Below are 18,709 nucleotides of genomic sequence, written 5' to 3'. Positions count from 1 at the left end.
GCAGAAGACATGAGTAGATACTTTTCCAAAGAAGACATCCAGACACATGAAATGAGTGTCTGGTCAACATCACTCATCATCAGGGAAATACAAATCAAAACCACAATGAGATACTACCTCACACCTGTCGGAATGGCTAAAATTAACAACACAAGAAACAACAGGTGTTGGCAAGGATGTGGGAACCCTCTTACACTGTTGGTGGGAATGCAAATTGGTGCAGCCACTCAGGAGAACAGTATGGACATTCCTCAAAGACTTAAAAATAGAACTATCCTATGATTCAGAAATTGCACTACTAGGTATTTACCCAAAAGATACAAAAGTACAGATTCAAAGGGGTACATGCATCCCGATGTTTATAGCAGCACTATCAACAATAGCCAAATTATGGAGAGAGCCCAAATGTCCATCAACTGATGAATGGAAAAAGATGTGGTGTGTATATATAATGGACTATTACTCAGCCATCAAAAAGAATGAAATCTTGCCATTTGCAACGATGTGGATGGAGCTAGAGTGTATTACGCTAAGTGAAATAAGTCAGTCAAAGAAAGACAAATACCATATGATTTCACTCATGTGTGGAATTTAAGAAATAAAACAGATGAACATATGGGAGGGGGGAAAAGGAGAGAGGAAAACAAACCATAAGAGACTCTTAATGATAGAGAACAAACTGAGGGTTGATGAGGGAGGTGGGTGAGGGATGGGCTAGATGGGTGATGAGTATTGAAAAGAGCACTTTTTGTGATGAGCACTGGGTGTTGTATGTAAGTGATGAATCACTGAATTCTATTCCTGAAACCAATACTGCACTGTATGTTAACTAACTAAAATTTAAATAAAAATTAAAAAAAATAAACAGAATTGAGAGGCTTGAGTAATAGCCTCAGAGTTCATACTGTTCTCAGTACTAGGATAAATGGAGTAGGAGGAGGAAGGGGTGGAAGAGGAAAGACCTTCCTGAGAAATGTACATAGAAATAGTAACGGTGAATGAACTCTTTACCCTGTGGTGTTAGAGGTAAAGGACGTTCCCTTCAAGCTCCTTTCTCATATGTGACCTGTCCTTTCCCCTCACTCACCCCACACAGACACAGAGCATCCACAGGATGGATTTGTAGCAAGTGTTTTTTTTAAACTAGGAGAACCAGGACAACAGGATACTTTGACCTGTGATGTTTTTATCAAGGAATGTCTTTGGCTCTAGAAATCAATAGGGGTCAAGAAAAAACTCCAGGTAAACAGGAAAAAGGGATGGCTAACACAAAGAACTTTCTCTAAACCCAACCACTGGGATATACAGAAAGATAAAGGGCTGTCAGTTTCAGCCTGGTCACTTGAACACTTGGGTTAATTGTAATCCTCACCACAGTTATCCCATGTTCAAGTTACCAAGGGTAAGAAAGGAGTCGGGAACTATGAATAGACTGCCCAGTGATAAAGATCACGCAGTTGGTTGGGATTTCTTGTATTATTTTTCCCAAGAAATCTGAAGGCAAATAGGAAGTAGAACAGTGAGGAATTCGAGGAAGAACATATGTAGAGATTTACACACTGAAATATGGCACACTACCACACATGCAATATATTCCTTATGTGCATTACTATACCAGCATTCTCTTTATATATAAGTAGAATGTTAGTACTAGAAGGAACCTTGGAAATTATATGGTTTACACCTGTGATTTTAAAGTGTTATATGCTGGAATATAAAGAATGAAATGAAGGTATCAGAGAGAGGCTGGAGATGCCAGCAATCTCAGGTTGTGGATTTTTCATCCTAAATGCCTAATCTCTCTAGGTTGGCTGTCCAGGGAAGGGACCTTAGGGGGTTTATAATGGCAAGTAGGATATAAGAGGTTGGGTGACTAATCCAGGGCATTAATTGCCCAAAGCAATTAACATCAGAGGGAGGGGGCAGGCTTTCCCAAAAGGCCTTGTAACATCTTCTAAAGAAAAGTTTTCTTTGTTGGAATAAAAAGAATAAATAGAATGGGAATAAAAAGGGATTGAAAAAAGGCCAGCTATCATGAACCCAAAAGAGATGATCTCTGCTAGATCATTAGAGAGAAAAAACAAAAGGAGTGTGAGCTGGAGTAATAGAGTCTGTGTAGGGAGATCAGAGCAATATCAGATTGTTGGACTAAATGGATGCGGAAAGTATAAATGGTTTAGAAAGAAAATAAGCAAACTTTTAGGTGAAAGGCTCAGGGAATTAGTCTAGGATATGAAAAATATAAGAGAGGAAGCTAATGGCAGGAAACTTTAACAGAAAGAGAAAGAAGTCAAGATAGATTTGGACACTCTGCATTTGAAAGGAGGCCACTGAAATCCTAACCATAGGAAACAGAACTTTTCTGGACAGACTTGACTGATCTTCCATCTGCAAATGAGTAAGGTGAAATCCAGAGACGTCAAAGAACATTCCTAAGTGACATTCTTGGAGTGCCTGGGTGGCCAGGTCGGCTGAATGTCTGACTCTTGATTTTGGCTCAGGTTGTGATTTCAGAGTTGTGGGATCGATCCCTGTGCTAGGTCCACGCTGAACATGGAGCCTGCTTAGGGATTCTCTCTCTCCTTCTCCCTCTGCCCACCCCTCCACCCCCCCGCTCACATGCTCACTCTTGCTCTCTCTCTCTCTCAAAAAGAAAAAAAATAAGTAAAGTGACATTCTAATTAATTAGTATTAGGGTTAGGTCTAGAATTTCTATGTCTAACCAGTGTTAGTGTTCCTTTAGTTTTATTATAGACAGGTTAATGTAGAAAAGAGGAAGAAGTTTTAGGTTTTATTTCACTACCAGAGCCACTGTTAATTAGAGCTTAGAAACTGAGAAGTATGTGCAGTGATGGCAGAGAAAGAGACCTAGCATGAAGAAGGTCAGCTCCGATGAGACAAAAAGGATAGGAGATGGAAAGGACATGCTCTAGACCTACTCAGAGAAAGAGAAAATAGAAGTGTAGAGATGATATCCAAAAGCATATTTGGCAATAAACACATTTAAGAGAGTGGTTGTAAGCCTGAACTGATAGGCATGGGTCACAGGGTATAAACACCACACTAGGGACTATGACTAAAAATGTTTGGCTCTCTGTAAAAGCAACTTGACATAAAAAATAGCGTTCTAGCATGCAGTTAAGCCTCTCAGTAGATGTTTATAGACATCACGAGAAGCCATATCCATGCTTCAATTTTGGAGGAAGTCATTTTAAAAATAAAAGAATGTACTATGTCATGTATGAGAGTCTCTTATTCTATAAAAATTTATTTACTGAATAAAGACCATGGCTTATACTTTCTTTTCTGCGTATAATGCCAACCTCCTATCTGGATGGACTTGGTGACCAATACTACATAAGTAGCAAACATAAATCTTAGACACCTTCCCACCAACCTTCTCTCAAGTCAAGAATCTGTGTTTACTACCATGCTATGGTTGTAGCTATATATTTAATGCTGATTAAACACTTTAGAACAATGGGGCACCTGGGTGGCTCAGTTGTTAAGTGTCTGCCTTCAGCTCAGGTCATGGTCCCAGGTCCCGGGGATTGAGCCCCATGTCAGGCTCCCTGCTCAGTGGGAAGCCTGCTTCTCCCTCTCCCACTCCCCCTGCTTGTGTTCCCTCTCTCACTATGTCTCTATCTGTCAAATAAATAAATATTAAAAAAAAACACCTTAGAACAATGAAAATATATATATATACCAAGTGAGATATAAACCAATATTTACTAAAGAGGATTCCCTGGAACACCACATCCACAAAATATCCTGAAACAATATTTCATGCTTAAATAAGTTTGGCAATCACTATATACCATAACCTTCTCTTGGAGAGTGTACAGTGTTTATTACCATGTTAAAGGCTATAAGAAGTCATGCAATAAAGAAATCTTTTTAACTTTGTTCAGCCTAGCATTTTCCAAACTTATTTGACCATGAGAACTTTATCTTCCTATATTACACTCATTGTATCCTATCAACCAATTTCAACAAAATGCACTTTGAGAAATACTAATTAAAATAAATCCATAGATGACAAGACTATGGAAATAACTTGGTGATGAATAGCCAAGATCCATATCTAACCTGTGAGGATAATGTTATAGGAGACAACTAAAACATTACCCCATAAATGTCTCTTGGTGCTATTTTCAGAGACTTAAAAGATACGGAACTGAACAGACCATCAGTCTAACTCATGAAAATAGGTATTAGATTCTTAAGAAGGAAACCACAGAGATTAGAGAAAAGAAACAGTAAAACAGCTGAGAAGAGGGACTCATAAGAATATGCTAAAGGATGATTCAACCAGAGAAGAGATGAACAGTATATGAAATAACTACATTGAGGTCTCTAAAATTATAAATTTTCTGGTGGGTAGCAATCTTTATTGTCTCTAAGATCAGAACAAGAGTTGGTCTTAAACTACAGAATGGAAGATTAAAATTAGATTTAGGAAAATAAAAATAACAATTCCTGACTGGAAAGGATGTAAAAAATTGGAAAAACTGATAATGAAGAGAAATAGTCTTTCTGTGTTGTCAGTTTTAGAGAGATGCTTATTTGTCATGGATGGCATAAGTATACTCTTGCTTGGAAGCAAGAGGCTAGAAGTGGCAAAATCTCTGCATGATGAATCTGTGATGTGGGGATGTGACCTCCCATTTTCCTTACTTGAATTTTCCCAGCCATGAGTCAGCAATGGCTGCTCCCAGGATGGGAGTGAAATAACAGAGGCTGCTGAAGGCATGGTATATAGATGTGGAGGTGTCTTCGCTCCAGTGCAGGAAATACAGGAAATACAGGGTCAGCACAGCTGAGGTGGAGAAGGGGAAACAAAACAAGATAGATGCATTAAAGTGATTTATGGAGAAGTACATTTCATCTCTGGTCTTTGAAGGTAATCTCGACCTTCAACACTCCTATCAGTGAAGTGACTGAGGGGTGACTGCCAGGCAGTAGAAGCAGGACCCATGGGAACTGTGGGAGTGGGTGAGACTTTGCTTAGTGGGCAAATGCAATACTCCTCCCTTCAGTCCATGTGCATACATAGCAGCATTTAAGCCAATCGCAAAAATCATATGGTGCTTCCAATATCCCTACCTTCTCCCTCCCAACAATATAGTTCATAGGCCTGAGAAACAGATATGAAAATGGAAGTTGTCACACTTTTATTCTTACAGACTGTGTTCTGGTTTCTGTTAGGCTCTTCTATTCTTGGCTTGTATGAGTTACTAGGTGAAATCCCATGAGGTATTTATTGGCAGGGTTGGCCAAAGGAAAAGACCAATTTGGATGAAGGCAGAAAGTGTGGATAAGGGAAATAAGTGCATAGGGAAGACCACATTGTTCCAAATAAGGGGTGAGGATGAGTGGAGAAAAGGAAGTCCTTGGGACACAAAATTACCTTTCATGCCATAATAGGAAAAGCGCTCACAGAATTCATTCACCACAATGAAGGCAATGCTCAGTGGATAGTTGGAGCCACAGATTTTCTATGAAACAAAAAGACAATGGTTCAAGCATGAGCTGCCCGCCCCCCCCATTTAAATCAGTAGCTTGCCCTATAACAGAAACATGTATTTATTTTAAATCATTGTGATAGGTAATGCATAGCAATGGCTCCTACTCTTCAAGAAACAGCTATTACGGGCGCCTGGGTGGCTCAGTCGGTTAAGCGACTGCCTTCGGCTCAGGTCATGATCCTGGAGTCCCGGGATCGAGTCCCGCATCGGGCTCCCTGCTCGGCAGGGAGTCTGCTTCTCCCTCTGACCCTCCCCTTTCTCATGCTCTCTCTATCTCATTCTCTCTCTCAAATAAATAAATAAAATCTTTAAAAAAAAAAAAAGAAACAGCTATTACCACACTGAAAGTGCTTGCATTGCTGACTTAGGAGTGATAGAAGCTATTCTGAATATTACTTTGCTCCTCATTCATTTAACATGGAAGTACTCAGACATTCCTTGATCCCAGAGACCAGGACCTGCTCATCTTCCTACAGCTACTAACTGAAAAGCCTGGGGCTCTGAGCAGGGGAATAAACATACTTATTTCTAAGAACAGAACAAAGAATTAGACTATGGAGCACTTGATGCCCAAGCAATTACATTTAGAGGTCAATAACCTCCTTAGCTACAGTGTTCGAACTAACCTCTCTTGTCCCCACCTGCCCTGTTCATCATGCTGGGAGGAATCCTGGCAGTATGATGGCTTCCCATTCAGAGCCTGCTGGAGCCAGGCTCAGAGCCCAACTAAAAGTAAGCTGATTGATCACCTTAAACTTGGGCAGAGAGTTCTTAAATCTTGTAATATTAAATGTCCACTCTTCCTGTGAAAGACATTCTATAACATTTTCTTGTTAATCCTATTAGACATTAAAAGAACTATGCTATTACATGTACCATATCAGTCAGTATATAAGGAAAGTCATGTTTATTTCAAATCCCTACCTATTATGATAGCCCAACTAACATGAGGGGGGATGGAGATATTTGTATTTGGGACAGTCAAATCTCATCATGAAATTTATATTGCCTCTCATTTCATAAGAAATATATGCATCTTTATAAGCAGACTTAAATGTTTAGGACCAGAAGATATATAATTAGCTAAATAAACAAAGTAATAAATTAATGTTTCCATTTTTACCCATATGGATAGACATGAACAACCCTCCTAAATATTAATATATGTTAATATATTAACTTACTTGAAAGACACAATAAACTGGCTTCTTACCTTCCCAGCTCACAGCTTGAGAATTACGCAACCTGGAGTTTAGTTAACACACTTTACTAGCTATGTACTACTGGGACGGGCTGTGTTAACCTACTGACCCTGGCCATGCCACTGCACCTGTCTTTATGTTCACTTCTCTTATTCCAAATAAATGAGAATACTACCACCTCTTGGCCCATAGTGAGAACTCAGTAAATATTGGCTATTATTTCTATACCCTGTCCACTTTTAAGATTTTGATATAAAGATTTAATGAGATAATGAATTTGGAAGTGTTTAACAAGTATAAAATACAAACATTATTATTCTTAGTTTCTCTGTCCTGTCTCCCACGGTAAACTGGCACACATCGTAACAGAGACTGGATCTATTCTAAAACTCTCCTTGGTGTCCAGCATAAGATTCTGAATACAGGGGGGAAAGAAGGGTTGAGTTTTTATATTGGTTTAGAAAGAACAATCACACACAGTTCTCCAGGCAAGAATGCTTGCCAAGTTTCCCTGGATATTCAAATTGCTTCTTTTTTCACCCCAGAGAAACTCAGAATATACAATGAGATACAGCAAAGTCCTGGATTCCAACTGAAGAACTCTTAACTACCTCTTCCTGCTGCTTCTTCTCCTAAGCAAAGGAAACTTCTGTTTAGATTTGGTTTTCAGGTTAATTCTAACTCCAAGTGAGAATAGTTTTTGATAACCTAATACAGCTCAGCCTGACACTCCAGAGGCCAAGAAGTAGAACCCAAAGAGCAATTCTGTTCCTGTCAGAAGCAGATTGGAATTTGGGGACTCACCGGAGGTGGCTTCTTTGGAAGGCTGAGGGGTCGAGGTCGTACCTCTTCAGTGGAGACAGGTGAAAAAAGAGTTTCCTTAGACTCATTTTTCTGGAAAGGATTCATAGCTGGTTCCTTACTCTCACTCTCTTCAAGCATTTGGCTTCAGTAGGCAGTTGGGACAGCTGCCAGCCTACTGTAAAACCGGGCACTGGGAGTGGACTAGGTTTAACCCTCTGTGTGTCAGCTTTTAGCAGCTGCCTCACCCAAAGCAAAGCACAAAGCTATAGGAAAAAAAAGGGTTGGGTCTCAGAGACTAGTCAAAATAATGATTAAGTAAAAGGTTGAGCATGAGGAAGTAAGAGTAACATATCACAAGATGGAGCAAGACAATGCTAGAGAACTGCAAAAGAGTACAAAATAGCTAAGAATACAATGCCTCAAGTATAGATTTAAAAACTGATTTCAGAAAAAAAAAAAACTGATTTCAGGGTCACAGGAGCTACCATTTATTGAACATCTATTATGGCCAACAATAATATATATGTTTTACATATATATTATATATATCATATCTATCTATCTATATTCTAATTCTTAGCACAATCCCCATTTTATAGGAACTAATATCCTAAGAGGTTGAATAATTTGTCCAAGTCATGTGGCCAGCAAGTAGCAGGTCTGGACTTTTAACTGCCATGATCGATGGGAGATTTGTATCAGATTTGCCTATGGTCATTATTCAGGAATGGAGGGTATGGAAATGGAAATGTAGGAATATAGGGGAATTGAAAGGCATTGAAGAGAGAAAGTGATCACAAAATTGAATTTGCAAAGATAGAAAAAGATGTTGATTTGGGTTTTCAACATGATAAAGTTCAACTAGAAATATCCTATAAACAGTTAAAGAGGTGGAGCTAAAGAAAATGAGAGAAAAGTTTTGGTGATGTACATTTGGGAATCATTCTTCTTTGCTAAATTCATTCCTTGTGTTTTCATCACTTCAAGATGAGTCCATCATTTCATTAATAAATAAAATTCAATTTGAGCAAAAATTATGAACTAGTTTCTTTTTTAGAAAAATATTTTATTTATTTTCAAAGAGAGAGAGCGTGCGCACATGCCCATGAGTGGGGGGAGGGGCAGATGGAGAGAGAATCTCAAGAAGACTCCATGCTGAGCATGGAGCCCTATGTGGGGCTTGATCCCATGACCCTGAGATCATGACCTGTGCCAAAATCAAGAGTTGGATCCTTAACCAACTGAGGCACCCAGGTGCCCCATGAACTAGTTACTATCTAGGTACTATTGCAAACATAATTTTCCTTAATACTTAGTAGTTGAACTCCCAAATGTCTCCAGAATATAATATTTAGCCCTTATCAGAGGAGGAACAAGAACAGGTATAATGATGATAGATGCATTTAATACAGTAAATTGATGGGGTAAATAAAAGAAGAACAAAAGAGTGTGATGCCTTTCCAGTTGTCAGTGAAAATAAAAGGGAAAAGAAAGGCCAGAGAGCTATAAGGAAAATGAGTGTTAAACCAACAAGGAGATCAGAAAACAGGAGAATTAATTATTTTATTTGAGACTATGAGAGAGAACGTATAAATTTATGCCTGGAAAAATTCTTAAATTGCCTATTTGAGCAACTTGTTGATGAATAAGGCCAGAACAAACTTTACCTCAGACTTTGACCATGTCTTCTCATTCCCCTTCGCCTCTCTCTCCCACCAACCTTTAACCGAAGAAGAGTCCAGCTTCATTTCTGACTGTGGCATTAATGATTAAGCTGTAGTTCTTCTTTCAAAAGGTATTATTCCTTCTGACTTAGTGTGGTTATAACTTTAAATGAAAAATAAATAAATAGTCATGATTTACTGGTCAAGTTAACCTTGAGATGCCTTAAAGATCTAATTATATCAACGGCTCCCCCTGCTCTGGCTTATACCTCTAGAATAGCATTTGACTTGGCAGAGCACCTATAGATACAATGCACCTGAGATGCAATGTACCTTCATTTGTACTCAAAGGTACCCCAAACACCAAACTTTAGAGTATTGGCATTGGTTCTCTGATACTCTTTTAGATATAATTCTTCTTTTGATTATGGCAATATAATGGCAGCTTTCATAGAATCAAATAATATCAGAGATGGAAGGAATCTTAATCTTGTCCTATATAAACTAAAATTCCCTGATGCTGAGAGTGATGTAGGGTAATTCATTCACATATATTTTTATTCATTCATATATATAATATTTATTCCAGAACAATTCATATATATATACATATATATGTATATATCTATGTATGTATGCATATGTACACAAACACATATACACACACACAGATTTGCAGGCCTTTTCTTGAAAATACTTATTCAATGAATTTAAGTAGGGATGCAAGAACCTCTGTTTTTAAGAAGCACCTCTAGTGATTCTTATGACAGGAATTTAGGAAACACTGATTTGAAATCCCTCTCCTAGTCTAGCTTACAGAATATATTACAGGAGAGCTCAAAGCTCAGAAGGGACAGGCAAGGACTAGAACTCTAGCCTCCCATGGCCTACTCTAGAGCTCTTTCTATCATATATCAAGATGTCTCTTACACCCTATCATTTTTGCTAAGTTGAAATCAGACAGAAGAATAAAAGGGAAGAAATAAAAGAGAAGAGCAACTCCTGGATAGAAGTGAGCACAAACTGTTTGGAGACAAAAGAGGTAATGAAAGTGGAAGAATCTAAAATATAAGTGATAAGAGTAAAAAATATTTATGGCTTCAGTGAGTATATCAGCAGGGTGATATTTTACACATATTCAGAAAGGAGACTGAAGCTCTAAAATGATAGATACTAATATACTCAGAGAGAAGAGAAATAAGAAATTAAAAGAAAACATGTTTAACAAGGTGTATGAATATAGAATCAGCACACAAGGGGCGCCTGGGTGGCTCAGTCAGTTAAGCAACTGCCTTTGGCTCAGGTCACGATCCCAGGTTTGTGGAATTGAGCCCCGCATTGGCCTCCCTGCTCAGTGGGGAGCCTGCTTCTCCCTCTCCCTCTGCCCCTCCACCCGCTTGTGCTCTCTCTCAAATAAATAAATAAAATCTTTAAAAAAAAAGAATCAGCACACAAAAATAAATTGTACTTAGATATCCGCAAAAACAAATAGAAAAGAGAATTTTAAAAGTGATACCAGCTATAATTGCATAAAAATACCTAGGCATAAATCTAATAAAAGATGTCCAAGACCTCAACGTTAAACACTATAAAATATTATTGAAAGAAATTAAAGAAGATCTAAATAAATGAAGAAACATACCATGCTCATGATTTAGAAATTTCATATTGTAAAAATGTCAATATTCCAAATCAACCTGTTGTTTCAATACAAAATCCCAACAGGTTTTGTGAGTGTAGAAAATGACAAGTTGATTTTTAAAATTCATATGGGGATGCAATAAGCCAAGAATAGCAAAGGCAGTCTTGAAGAACAAGAGGACTTGTACTACCCAATATAAGACCTATTATAAAACTATTTTAATTATAACAGAGTGGAATCAACACAACAGTAAGGCAACAAATGGAACAAAATGGACTTCAGAAGACATACACAGACGCTAAGGCATCATTAATGACAAAGTTGACACTGCAGTGCTGTGGGAGAAATGATGGTGTTTTCTATAAATAAACACCATCTAGATATCCACACGGGAAAAATAATTTTAGCCCTTATCTTACACCATATGTAAAAAACAATTCTATATAGATTGTGGATCTGTTTTTTAAAAAATAAAGCTTTTAGAGGAAAACATCTTTATGTTCTCTGTGGAGCATGCCAAGATTTCTCAAATAAGACAAAAAATATGGTTACCATAAAAGAAAAACAATTGATATTTTGGACTATATTGGATATTTGGATTATAAAATTATTATTAATTTTGTAATATTATAAAACTATTATAAATTTATAATATTATAAAATTAAAAACTTTCATTTACCAAAATACATGTTAAGAGTGAAAAGACAAGGGCGCCTGGGTGGCTCAGTTGGTTAAGCGACTGCCTTCGGCTCAGGTCATGATCCCAGGGTCCTGGGATCAAGTCCCACATCGGGCTCCCGGCTCAGCGGGAAGCCTGCTTCTCCCTCTCCCACTCCCCCTGCTTGTGTTCCTGCTCTCTCTGTCTCTGTCAAATAAATAAATAAATAAAATCTTTAAAAAAAAAAAAAAAGAGTGAAAAGACAACTCAGAGTGGGAGAAAATATTCATATTACATATATCTGTCAAAGGGTTTGTGTCCAGACTATATAAATAACTCCAAAAAATCAGTAACAAAAAGATGCATGTCCAGGTTGTTTAGTTTCCTATTTAAATGATACTGTCATAATAACCTTGTATATAAGTCAAATATGTCTGAAGAATAAATATCTAGAAGTGAGATTGCTAAGACAAAGTATGTTTTTATAATTTTTAGAACTGCCTATTCATTTCCTTTACTCATTTTCTTAGTGAGTTGTTTCTTTCCTTCTTGTAAGTTTACAAAATCTATATTATTGCTATTAATGCTGTCATTGTCTGCATTGCAAATATTTTTTTCTATTGACCTTGTAGTTGGACTTTTAAAACTAAATATAATTTAAAATGCATAAATCTTAAGTGTAAAACTCCATTTTTTAATATTTGTGTAACACACAACCATCACCCAGATAAGATAAAAAATATATATGTATTTCTAGCACCTCAGTGCTGAAAGTCCTTTAGAGAATAATACTTGCTGCTTCCCTTCTGTCTCCCAAAGTGTCCTCCTCCAAGGTAATCACTTTTCTGACTTCTATCACCATAGATTTGTTTTGTTTGTTTTGAATTTTATATAAATGGAAAATACTGTTTGTATTCTTTGTGTTTGATTTTTTTCTGCTCAACACTACATCTGTGAGACTCACCTATTTTGTTGTCTGTAACAAGATTTCTTTTTTCTGTTGTTCAGTAGAATTCACTATGCAAATATGACACAATTTATTTCCCCATTCTTTTGTTGATGGACATTTGGGTTGTTTCCAGGTTTAGGGTTGTTTATTGTCAACTTGGTTTAAGCTAGGAACTGTTTCCAAGAATCATCTTCTCTGGATGGGTCTAGGCCAGAAAAACTTGAGTGAGATTTAGAAGTGGAAGTGAAGCAGTATGTATTACTTGGAGCAGTCAAAGACTGGGCAGAGGACATGGTTAAACACCTTGAACCATTAAGGCTTTGTCCTTTGCTGATGGAACTGTGTGTAGGGGAGTGCGTTCAAAGTTTAGGCTGTTTTCAAGTCTTCTGAGATTTTACTTTTCATCAGGCCTTTTTTCAGTGTTCTGTGCACAAGCACATAGCCCCAGGGTTAGTCAGGAGTGTATGAATAGCTTGGGGCATCTCTGGTCCCTGGTGTGCATGTGCATAGCCTCAGCTAGAATGTCCTCTCCCCGGGCGCCTGGGTGGCTCAGTCGTTAAGCGTCTGCCTTCGGCTCAAGTCATGATCACAGGGTCCTGGGATCGAGCCCCACATCGGGCTCCCTGCTCCGCGGGAAGCCTGCTTCTCCCTCTCCCACTCCCCCTGCTTGTGTTCCCTCTCTCGCTGTGTCTCTCTCTGTCAAATAAATAAATAAAATCTTTAAAAAAAAAAAAAAAAAAAGAATGTCCTCTCCCCAACAAGGATTGCAACCTCAGGCTACTAGGGCTAAGCTCTTGGCTCTTCTCCACTGGCCAGCATCTGAGAGGTCACTTCCATGTAAAATGTTGCAGGGCATGAATGTCACCTACTCCAACAAATTGAATGAGTCTCCTTCATGAAGGCAGGGTAGGAGAGATATCAACCTTTTTAGAATACATTTTTATGGTATTTTTTTCCATTCTTGAGTTCTTAATTTTGACTCATCTCTTAATAAATTGGAAATTACTAAAGTAATTATTATAGGAATGGTATGTGAAGGATATAATTCCTGAATTCTGACATGTCTAAGAATGTCTTCTTACCAAACTATGGATAACATTTAATGTATGCACCATAGGTCACACTCATACCCTTGTGCAGATGCAGCTTTCCTAACTATAGTGCTTTAGTATAGTGTTATGGAATGGTTCAAACCCATTGATTTTTGTTCCTTTGTAGCCAACTTACTTTTCCTACTTGCAAGCATATATCATCATCATTTTCATCAAACCATTCAGAACAGGTAAAGTAAAATGATATTGTGCTTATGTCAAATAACCTTATTATAATAATCATTTCATAATATATATGTGTATCAAATCATCACACTGTACATCTTAAATTTATACAATGTTATATGTCAATTACATTTCAATAAAGATGGGGAAAGAGATATTTGCTTGGCATCACGTCAGGATCATCAAATGATCCTGGCAGAGAACCTCATATCTGGTAATCTGTCTCATCCATAGCTCCCTGTATTTTAGTGTCTGAAAAAACATCAAATGAGGAGATAGAGAGGCATGGGAGATATTATTTCATTCCTCTCTAAACCACTTATATTCATCCTTAAAGGGTATAGAGAATGATACTCTAGGTATTCAGACCATAAAAAAGAACGTATCTTTAAGAACGTGTTTCATTTATGGGGGAAATAATAAGAGGGAGAAAGGATGAGCTGTTTTGACTGCAAGAGGTATAGTGTGAGAACATACTGTTATGTAGCTGGCATTTTCAGCTCAGACCACCATGTACTCATTTCTGGTACAGTAATCACTAATCAAAAAAATCTTAGCATAGTAAGTTTCAATAAAAACCATTATAATTTGTATTACTATGTTAAAATGATAAGCATGTTTTACTAGCTACTTTAAATATTTGAGCTTGTTTTAGTTAAGTAATAAATGATACAGTTGTGGTTCTCAGATAACTATTGATGAATAAAACAGATATAAAAATGAAGATAAAATCAGATTAGCTGAAGGTAGGCCAGAGAGAGGCAGGGAGAGAGAGAGAAGAAAGAGAGATTAAAACAAAAATTTAAAGATTAAAAAAAAAAAACCCAAACTACAGAAATTCCTATGGTAAAAGTCAATTATGACAAAATTTTTATTCAACTTCAACTGCCAAAACTTGGAAGCAACCAGAATTCTTTCAGTAGGTTAGAGAATAAGTAAACTTTGGTACATCCAGACAATGTAATGTTATTCAGTGACAAAAAGGAATGAGCTATCAAGCCATGACAAAGACATGGAGGAAGCTTAAGTGTTTAAGTGAAAGAAGCCAGTCTGAAAAGGCAGCATACTGTATGATTCTAACTATATGACATGCTGTAAAAGGCAAAACTAAGGAGACAGTAAAAGATCAGTGGGCTGCCAGCATTTGGGGGTGGGAGAAGGAATAAATGAATAGGCAGAGCACGGGATTTTCAGGGTAGTGAAACTATTCCGTATGATACTACAATGGTGGATACATATCATTATAAATTTGTCAAAACCCACAAATTGTACAATACAAAGAGCGAACTCTAAAGCAAATATAGACTTTAGGTGATGATGTGTCAACGTAAGATTCATCAATTGTAAAAATGTACCACTCTGGTGCAGATGTTTATAGTGGATGAGGTTGTGTGTGGAGGGGAACAGGGAATATATGAGGATTCTCTGTACTTTCTGCTCAGTTTTGCTATGAACTGAAAACTGCTCTAAAAAGTGAAGTTTAATTAAAAAAAGAAAAAGAATTTAAAAAAGAAAAAAAGAACTTGCTGCTGGTCAGTGTCTCTCAACTATAATCTAATCTTTATCATTTTCTCCAAGTTCAAAAATACTATAGATGTAAATATTAATTATTTATCTACTTAACACAATTGTTTATTTTTTTAAAAGCAAAATTTTAAAATGACAAAAAATAAGAGATACAAGAACAGTTTTTTTCATTAAAATGATTATCTAGCTTTACTTTTACCCTAAATTATAGCTTAATTTTGTCAAGAATTAAAGTATTCTCAACCAAAACTTAAGGACTATCAGATATAAAAGGCTCAGAGATATAATTAAAACCATGGGCATTTATTATAAATCAACTGCTTTGACATTTCACAATTGGGAGACAGCAGTGTTTTAAAGCAGAGCATTGAACTTGAACTCTAGAACACCTGATCTGCTACTTGTTAACTAATAACATGTGGGCAAGTTACCTAACGTCTGTTTTCTCATCTGTAAAACCTAATAAATGGAAAGCACATGAAAATGCTCATACTTTAAAAGGGTCAAAAATATAACATCAAATGAAAATTCTGAACCAAATTTAATTTCTTTTATCATCAAAAGTTAAGATACATTTCCTTCAGTATTAGGAATCTTTATTGTTAATATAAAATAAATTATCACGTCTTACAAATTTTATATTTATAGCTGAATGTTTCTTCAATCATCACTGTCACTTCCTGATTCACTCAGCTGCAAATCATTTCCTAGAATAAAAAAATAGCAAAAGTGTAGTAATTAAGTATTTAATATTTTCATATTCAATATATTTACTTTTGGATAACATAAATATCATGCGAAATATGACACCATGGGTGATCCTGTTTAGCCAGCATTTTGTCATTAATAATTAGATTGCTTATCCTATAATTTAGTCACATCATTGGTAATTCCCAAAATTAATACTGCTTGTAAAGAAAACATACACCATCAATCTTCAGCATAGTTTTGGTATCACCTGGCATCTTTTTTAGTCTGCTTTCACATACCAACACCACCTCTTCTGTTACTCCCACTGATTTAATTACATCAGGTAATGAGAAAAAATGTGGTTTAGAAGATCAGCCTAAATCATTTTGAAGAGTGGAATGTTATGCAGTTTTGTACATAAAATTCAGTCAAAATATTAAATAGTATATGTTAAGAGTAACTCATCCTTGGTTCTGTTTGTAATTCAGTGATGTGCTTACAGCAATGGAACTTACATTCCAATGGGGAAAACAGGCAGTAAACAAACAAATATATAAGATGATGCCAAGTAGGAATAAATACTATGAAAAATGAAGATGGGTATGAGAAGAGTGGTGAGAGGTGCTATTTTAGATAGGATAGTTGATAAGGCCTCCTTGAAGGGTGACATTTGAACAGAGATCCAACTGTAGAGAGAAAGTCATAACAATGTGGATGGGGGGCAGATACTGTCCAGGCTCAGAGAACAGCAAATACAAATGCCCCAAGGCAGAAGCGTGCTTGCTATGTTCTCTGACTGTGAGAAGGCCCTGCAGCCAGAGTGGAATAAATGAGGAAGAAATGATAGGAAATGAGGTCAGAAAGATATCCAGATATCCAGAAGACTGGTTTCTAGGTTATGATAAAAACTTTGGATTTTGTTTGAAATGTAATGGGAATTCATCAGAAAATTTTAAGCAAGCAACTGACTTGAAAGGTTGTTTAACATGAATATGTTATAATGGTATATATATACTATAATATACTATAATTGTATTGCAGTTTCTCACATAAGAAATAATATAGGCTTTGACTCAGGTGGCTCAGGTGGAGGTGGTGCTAAGCAGTCGGGTTTATAATATAAAGAAAGAACTTACAGGACTATCAAAAGTACTGAATATAGGGCTTGAGAGAAAGAAAAGTGAAGAAAGAGCCCCAGTGTTTCTGATCTAAACAACTGGATGGTGGTAGCATTTACTGAGATAAGAAATGCCAGGGGAACAAGATTGTGTGAGAAAAATCACAAGTTCAATTTTCAACATGACACATTTGAGATACACAGTAAATATTCAAGTAAATATGTTATAGGCAATTGGATATATAAGTCTGGAGCTCCAGGTAGAGGTTACTCCTGGAAATAAAGATTTGGGAGTCACCAACTGCAGGGATTTATTTGAAGATATAGGATTGGATAATATCATTTGAGTAGTAAATTACAATGGCTAAAAACATTCTCATATTTTTAAACTACTCCAAAATCAACAAAAAGCTGGCATAATTTGAAGCTAATACCCAATTTAAGAGGAGTAGTTTCTAGGCCATAAATAAGTTGTTGTAAGAGAGCTCACTCCACTGCATGAACTCCAGAACTATTACATTATTTGATAAATAAATCTGCTAAAGCTTCTTTTGTGTATCTGGTTCCCATGACCATTTGATACTTTTCAAGGATTAAGTTTCCACTTATTACACAACTATTCTATGGCATAAGAATGTTCAACTTGATATGATGCCCATAATAAGTTTCTTAGGTCAAATCCAAATGTCCCAAGTTCCACTTTTGTTAATAGACTTCATGTTGTACAGGTTATATGCACAGTATTACCATGCTCAGGACTGACCTTAGGGAAAGAGCAGCCAAAATGCAACAGCAGAGTGCACACAGCATACACTAGAAACACTTCTTGAAGTGCCAGGCCTTGGACAATGTACGACTCTTTTTTAATATAGCATTACTCCCAGGTGCAGGAAACATAACAAGCTTTCATAACACACAAAAGACAGAAATTTAGCCAAAATGACAAGATGGAGGAATTCTCCCCAAAAGAAAGGTCAGGAAGATATCACAGCCAGGGACTTGCTCTAAGCAGATATAAACAATATGTCTAAACAAGAATTTAAATCAACAGTTATAAGATTACTAGCTGGACTTGAAAAAAGCATAGAAGACACCAAAGAGACCCTTGCTGCAGAGATAAAAGGACCTAAGACTAGTCAGGCTGAAATTAAAAATGCTATAACTGAGATACAGAACAGGCTGGATATAATCACAATGAAGATGGAAGAAACAGGAATGAATAGGTGATATAGAAGATAAAATTAAGGAAAATAATGAAGCTGAAAAAAAGAGGAAAACAAAACTATTAGATCACGAAGGAAGACCTAGGGAACTCGGTGATTCCATAAAGTGAAAAATATCTGTATCATAGGAGTCCCAGAAAAAGAATAATGGGAAAAAGGGGCAGGAGGTTTATTTGAACAAATTATAGCTGAAAATTTAACTAATCTGGGGGAAAGAAACAGGCATTTTAGTCCAAGAGGCACAGAGAATTTCCCTCAGAAATCAACAAAAACAGGTGACCACCACAACATATCATAGTGAAACCTGCAAAATACAAAGATAAAGAGAAAATTCTGAAAGCAGCTCAGGAGAAAAAGTCCTTAGCCTACAAGGGTAGACACAAAAGGTTAGCAGCAGACCTGTCCACAGAGACGTCAGGCCACAAAG

At 36.8% G+C, this 18,709-nt stretch overlaps 2 protein-coding genes across 3 annotated transcripts in view; both read right to left on the bottom strand.

Annotated features, from left to right (window-relative positions):
- Positions 1-7,808, bottom strand: part of SLC15A2 (solute carrier family 15 member 2) — a 33,285-nt gene extending 25,477 nt beyond the window's left edge. For both annotated transcript variants that reach the window (XM_045863648.2, XM_045863649.2), the window contains exons 1-3: positions 7,535-7,808; positions 5,411-5,498; positions 4,678-4,819 (exon numbers count right to left, since the gene is read on the bottom strand). In XM_045863648.2, coding sequence (XP_045719604.1) covers positions 4,678-4,819; positions 5,411-5,498; positions 7,535-7,672 — 368 coding nt within the window. In that variant the 5' untranslated portion in view covers positions 7,673-7,808. The remainder of the gene's footprint in view (positions 1-4,677; positions 4,820-5,410; positions 5,499-7,534) is intronic.
- Positions 7,809-15,529: 7,721 nt separating this feature from the next.
- EAF2 (ELL associated factor 2) overlaps positions 15,530-18,709 on the bottom strand; it is a 48,183-nt gene continuing 45,003 nt past the window's right edge. Inside the window, exon 6 of the mRNA XM_064597402.1 lies at positions 15,530-15,959. Coding sequence (XP_064453472.1) covers positions 15,913-15,959 — 47 coding nt within the window. The 3' untranslated portion in view covers positions 15,530-15,912. The remainder of the gene's footprint in view (positions 15,960-18,709) is intronic.

The sequence above is a fragment of the Mirounga angustirostris genome, unplaced genomic scaffold, assembly GCF_029215605.1.
Source record: "Mirounga angustirostris isolate CCGP_5_RB_7025 unplaced genomic scaffold, mMirAng1.0.hap1 SCAF_1, whole genome shotgun sequence".
NCBI classification, from domain to species: Eukaryota; Metazoa; Chordata; class Mammalia; order Carnivora; family Phocidae; genus Mirounga; species Mirounga angustirostris.
Note: the sequence above shows the minus strand (reverse complement) of the source record. Positions and strands in the feature narration are given on the sequence as shown.